At 36.9% G+C, this 6,503-nt stretch overlaps 1 protein-coding gene across 1 annotated transcript; it reads right to left on the bottom strand.

Annotated features, from left to right (window-relative positions):
* Positions 1–5,058: 5,058 nt before the first annotated feature.
* LOC128093910 (olfactory receptor 508) lies at positions 5,059–6,048 on the bottom strand. The gene has a single exon (XM_052711820.1). It carries the CDS (start codon positions 5,989–5,991, stop codon positions 5,059–5,061), a length of 933 nt encoding a protein of 310 aa, XP_052567780.1. The 5' UTR covers positions 5,992–6,048.
* Positions 6,049–6,503: the final 455 nt, after the last annotated feature.

Here is a 6,503-nt window from a genome sequence, read left to right on the forward strand (position 1 = left end):
GCTTCAAGGATGTTTAGCCACAAAGGTGCATCTTCAATTGTTGTGAAATTAAACAAAAATTTCCATAATTGCCCCATGTCTAACTCCTTCAGTGACCCATCTCAAGTCACATCCTTTTCATGTCTGATTATTTAAATTTGCCTTTTACTTTCTACTGGTCAATCTGACTTATTACTTACAATGTTCACTTTGAACAGAGAACTTGAGGTTTCACTGATTTTACTGAACTTTATTTTTTATTGAAAATAGATTTTTCTCACACAACACAGTTTTCCCTCTCTCCGCCCCTCCCAGCTCCTCCCACCTTCCCCTTCCCCAGGTCCACACCTCCTCTGTTTCCTCTTCAGAAACGATCAGGCCTCCAAGAAAAGACAACCAATCCTTAGAGGGAGGGTGAATTTCAATTATTTTTAAAAACAAATTTCTATTCTGCCAGCTTTATTTTTAATAACAAAATGGAAATAACTCAGGTTTCCATTCATAGAGAAAGGATCATATGCTATAGTATATTACAGACACACACACACATGTACTATTATATATATAGCATATACAGAAAAATACAATTTTGTAACAAATGATAGCGAATTACTCATACAGAGTAATTTATTATGGATAAATTTGACAAATATGCTAACTGAAAAGGGCACAATGTTTGGCTCCATTTGTATGAACATTTGTGATTAAGCACAGTGAAAAATAAACAGACATGATGGATGCCTCATATAGGGTAGGATTGAAGCCCAACTAGGGAAGATGGTAGGGGAACATTTAAGGCTTATGATAATGCTCTGTATTATGATGCATGCTTGACTTATACAGTTTATACACTTGTTAGTAACTAACAACTACTCAATTAGAGTTTCACGTTTTAGTTTTTGTAAATTGTACATAGAATATTAAAATTTTTTAATTTTAGATATTAATTATGTGGCAGCAATAATTAGAAAGTTTCTGATGACCACAAGTTCTCTAGAGCAAAATGTCTCTTACTACTGAATGTAGAAGGCATTCTAAGTATTTTCAAAGATGAATGTCTTAGTTATGGCTTCTCCTGCTGTGATAAATACCATGACCAAAAGCAAATTGGGAAGGAAAGGTTTTATCTCATCTTACAGCTTGTAATCCATCATCCAGAGAAGTCAGGACAGAAACTCAAGGCAGGTACTTACAGGCAGGAACTGATGCAAAGGCCATGGAGGAGTGCTACTTACTGGCTTTCTCCCTAATGCCTACTTTTTTTTTTTTCGAGAGAGGGTTTCTCTGTGTAGCTTTGCGCCTTTTCCTGGAACTCACTTGGTAGCCCAGGCTGGCCTCGAACTCACAGAGATCTGCCTGACTCTGCCTCCCGAGTGCTGGGATTAAAGGCGTGCGCCACCACCGCCTGGCTGTAATGCCTACTTTCTTATACACCCTAGAACAAGAGCCCAAGGGTGGAACCACCCACAGTGGCCTGGGCCCTCCCACATCAATCGCTAATTAAGAAAATATACCACAGGCTTGCCCACAGACCAGTCCAGTGGGACATTTTCTAAATTAGCCATCATAATGATGAAGAACAAATGTCATTAACCAGCAATATGCTAGATTAATTGGAAAGCAGGCATTGCTGTAAAGATGAGATTAAGATAGCTATTCAAGTGACAAAATATGTTATCCAAATGAATCCAGTATAATTACAAGTGTCTTGGCAGCTGAAAACTGGATGAAAAGGATTGCAAGGGAAATTATGGCTTAAAAAGATACAAAACCTTGCTGATTTTGAACCGGGGAAGAAGGCTAGAAACCAAGAAACATGATACCTTCTAGAATCTCAAAAAACAAGCAAATGGATTCCTTCCTAAAGCCCCCAGAAGAAGCAGAGCCCTACTAATTTCTTGATTAAATCTAAAAAAAAAGTCTTGTTCTTATGACATTCGAAATTAATTATTCAAATGGCGCAAAGCCACAAACATGCATAACAGAACAAATAGAGTGGGTTATTTTTAGTGTAGGAATCCCTCCCTAAACCCTTGGAAACTAATTCTATGCATTGTGGCTTGCACTTTTGCTTAAGACATATTGATACAAGACAACAATCTAAACTGTGGGTGAGAGCTTTCAGTTGGCATTATGACCTAATCTTCCCCAGTCTGGATCTACTTGCCATCAGATGACCAAGCAGGTTTGTGCTAGGCTGGAATGTAACTGAAATCTTAGGTTGGTATTCAGATTTATGTTTGTGAGAAGTCCAGAGAAAAGTTAATCTGGAGATATACAGTAAAACACTCCATCCAGGATCTTTGTAGAATACTGCCTTCCCAGAAAAGCTCATTTCTCTTTTTGTGCCTGTATAGAGTATTCTAAATATTTGCATTTTTTAACCTAGTTAACAATTTAACTTAATTCTTTGAGTCTATCTCTCCTAAGTCTTTGTTCTCATGTTGAGGAACAAGGTTGGGTCTTTACTTCCTTGATATTATACCTTAATAGCACTATGTGCTTAACTAGTATACATTACATGGATAGGTTGGTACATGGAAGGATGACTGGGTAGAAAACCTTTTTATCACAGGGGCCATAGACACTGATAATCTGCACCCCCACAACCTAAGAGACTAAGGGCAGTAGGATATTACAGAGGGCTTGCATAGGATGTGTACATCATGATACATTAAATTTGAGGAATCTTTAGGAACCTGAATTCACAGCTTAATAACCACATTTAATAAAAATCCTTAATCACACTAAGAAATCTTATCTCTTGATCTCAGAGTGATTTCACCACTCTCTTCATCTTCCCATGTCCGTTCATGTGAGACTAGATCCATACTCCACCACAATCATCATTTCCTTAGATATACTTCTAAATATCTGATCTTTCCTGTCATCATCTTCTGCTGGTAAATTCTTAATCACATAAGCACATCTCTCTGCCTTCTCTACAACCAGGTAAGCAGTAAAATATGAAGATAATACACAGTCACCTTAAAGGGGCTTACATAATTCTAATTAAGAAATATAGGGAGAGTTGATGTTGTTTAGGAATACAATAAAATTTTTGATAGATGATGGGGAAAACATAAGTCATAATTTTGTGGTTTGGATACTTAATATGCATAATTTATTGCACACTGTTGCCTTCAAACTACTACATGAAAGCTATCTTAGATGCTATCTTCATACCATTGTGTTTTGAATGACAGAGGACAAAGGCTTCAAACTGCATACTAAGGGCATTAAGCCAATGTTGAATTCTGGAAATTACACATATGGAGTGTATCCTCTTCTGAACATATTTATGACAGACCCCTAAAACTAAACATTCAAATTGATTTTCATACTTTCTTATAGAACCTAGGACCACCAGCCTACTGGTGGTACCACCCACAGTGGGCTGGGCCTGCCTCAACTAATCACTAATTAAGAACATACCCTAGAGGCTGGCCTACAGTCTGATCTTATGAAGCAATGTGGAGGTATCATCTTATGTCATTGTGTTTTGTGTGATGGGAGGATAAAAGTTTCAAGGCCACATATGGAATTCATCCTCTTAAAAACACATTTACAACACCACCAAAATAAACATTTAAGTTGATTTCCTTTCTTTCTTGTTGATTTGTAAACTCCAGTAAAAATAAAAAAAATGTATGCTGTAAACTCATAAAAGTAAGTCAGTAAATTTCTCTGAGTACTAGATAAACCTCCAGCCACAGTATATCATTTTATCCTCTTTCTTTCTTTTGATACAGTGAGGTGGTCTTCTGACCACATCATGGTATTCATGAGGCATTTATTTATGTAGTGCTTAGTCCTCAATAAGCATCTCACATACCTCATTCAAGGGGTTATTTAAGTAAAGACTAAAAGCTCCTAGTTATTTTGAGCAAAAAATAATTTAATTCGTGTAATTAGATATTGAAATATTATTGGAAATCCCAGAGAAATAGAATTTAAGAGACTTCAGCCAAGCTCTCAATTACTTGACTGCTACAGAAGTGAAGCAATGTGGGTGCTGTGTAATCTAATGCTTAAGGTATTCAAACTAGGTCTTGAAGATTGAAGAAACACTGCTGGAAATTGAATAGTCTCATCCCAGTTTGGTCTTTTGGCTAAAGTCAAATATAGTATCAATTCTTATCAGTCAAAAAAATCTTGTAATATAATATGCATTAGGATTAATCTGATGCTTACATTTTTATTAAAGACAAAAATATTTTTTTAAAATGTTATGCTTTTTGATGAAAATGTATTCGCACAAAAGACAACTGGTATGCAAACACCAACTTGGTAAATTAAAGCACAAAATTAAAAACTGATCTGTTTCAGGAAAATTATTTCTAATATTGTGACTATATCAGAATTAGGTGTAAAATGCTATGAATTTCCAGTTTCAAGGGCATCAAAGAAACACATTGTTCAAAAGATACAGCAGAAGTCATTATATCCCAAGACTGAAACAATCCAAGAGAACTGAATCCCTACATCTTCATCTCTCCAGGAGTGAGATTACCCCAATTATCCCCAGTAAGATGTCCTTAAGGGGCTCCTTTAGACACTGAGTTCAACAAATTGTTAAAATGGAAGGGTCAACAGATACAGGAGAATTTGAGCAACCTCTTGAGTTGGCTAGATAAGGCAGCACAAGAGGAATTCTGCCGATAACACACATTTTCTACCACCTACATCTCTGCCTTCAACATTTAGATTTCTGTAAACTAGGAGATCATTTCTTTCAGGTTAAGATCTTGTATGGCAATACTATTCTTATTCAAAGGATTCCAGATGAGTCTACAATTTCAAATCTAAAGGCTTCATTAAAAGAAAACAGAACTTATGTGAGAGACTTGTGTATATAGATGCAGAAAATGGTGGCCAATGAAAGGATTAAAAAAAGAAAATTGCTAAATGTGGCTATATTAATGAATCCACTGTTTTGATGATGAAGAAGTTCTTAATAGTAAGATGATAAAATTTATGTCTAAAATATTGATATAATTATAAATTTCCATAGTATACTGTCCATTCATTTGAAAGTTTAGAGTGCATTACACTGTTTAAAATTCCAGATATTTGTAGCTACCAGTGAGTGTTAGCCATCAGTTTTTTCATGGCCTCTTTAACATCCTTGTTTCTGAGGCTATAGATGATGGGGTTCAACATAGGAATCACCACTGTATAGAATACAGACACCACTTTGTTTTGATCTGTGGAGTAGCTGGATTTTGGCATGACATAAATGAATGTGATGGTCCCATAGAACAAAGTGACTGCAGTGAGGTGGGAGGTGCAGGTGGAGAAGGCCTTGTGGCGGCCCTCAGGGGAGCGCATCTTCAAGATTGAGACAAGGATGTAGACATAAGACAGAGCAATGATAAACACAGTGACCACAATGATGGAGCCTGAAGAGATTGCTGGAATGACTTCAGAAGAAAAGTCATGAGCACAAGAAAGCTTCAAAAGTGGTGAATAGTCACAGAAAAAGTGATTAACTTTATTTGGTCCACAAAAGGACAGATTTAATAAACAGCCAGTGAATGTCCAAGCATTCACACATCCCCCCAGGTAGGAAGTTCCCACTAGGAGGATGCAAACTTTGGAGGACATCTGTGTGGCGTAGAGTAGAGGTGAGCAGATGGCTACATAGCGGTCATAGGCCATGGCAGCCAGCAGGAAGCACTCAGCAGACCCAAATGTCACTACAGAACAGAGTTGAGCCACACAGCCAGCCACAATGATAAATGTTTCTTTCCTGAGAAATCCCTTCAGCATGATGGGTGTGACTGAGCTGGAGTACCCAATGTCTACAAAAGCCAAATGGCTGAGGAAAAGGTACATGGGGGTGTGAAGCTGAGGGCTGCTTCTGATTAGCATGATTATGATCACATTGCCCATTAAGGTGACAGAGTAAATTATTAAAAACACGACAAATAAAATGGCACGGATTGTAGCATCTTCTGTTAGCCCCACAAGAATGAACTCTGTTACAACTGTGTAGTTCTCAGGTCCCATCTATGTTAGGAATACTGCCACTGAGAGAAAAATAGCTATTAGAATTGAATACAACATTGCAACCTACTATTTTCATAGCAGCTATATAATATAAATGACAGAAATGCATATATTATGTATAATTTTAGGAGAAATATTTTCATGTACTACTTTACATAAATATTAAAACAGTAAATATCAATTGATTCATGGACAGTAAAAGTTAGCATTTCTTTTTTTCTTTGTAACACTCACATCGTTTGTGCCTCAAGTTGTTAGTTTGCATTCACATGAGGAATGAAAAATAACTGGAATGGAACCACTCATTTTATTTTTTTAAGAATTCAATGTCAGTGAGATGCATGTGGATACTCATGCACGTGCGCACACACACACTAAAAACATACACACAGATACAGACACACAGGTACATACACACAGACACATGAACACAGACATACACACAGACACACATCACACACACACACACACACACACACACACGCACAACACTGGCCTTTTAAAACTGTGCT

The sequence above is a fragment of the Peromyscus californicus genome, unplaced genomic scaffold, assembly GCF_007827085.1.
Source record: "Peromyscus californicus insignis strain IS unplaced genomic scaffold, ASM782708v3 Scaffold_4__1_contigs__length_199733344, whole genome shotgun sequence".
In the NCBI taxonomy this organism is placed as follows: Eukaryota; Metazoa; Chordata; class Mammalia; order Rodentia; family Cricetidae; genus Peromyscus; species Peromyscus californicus.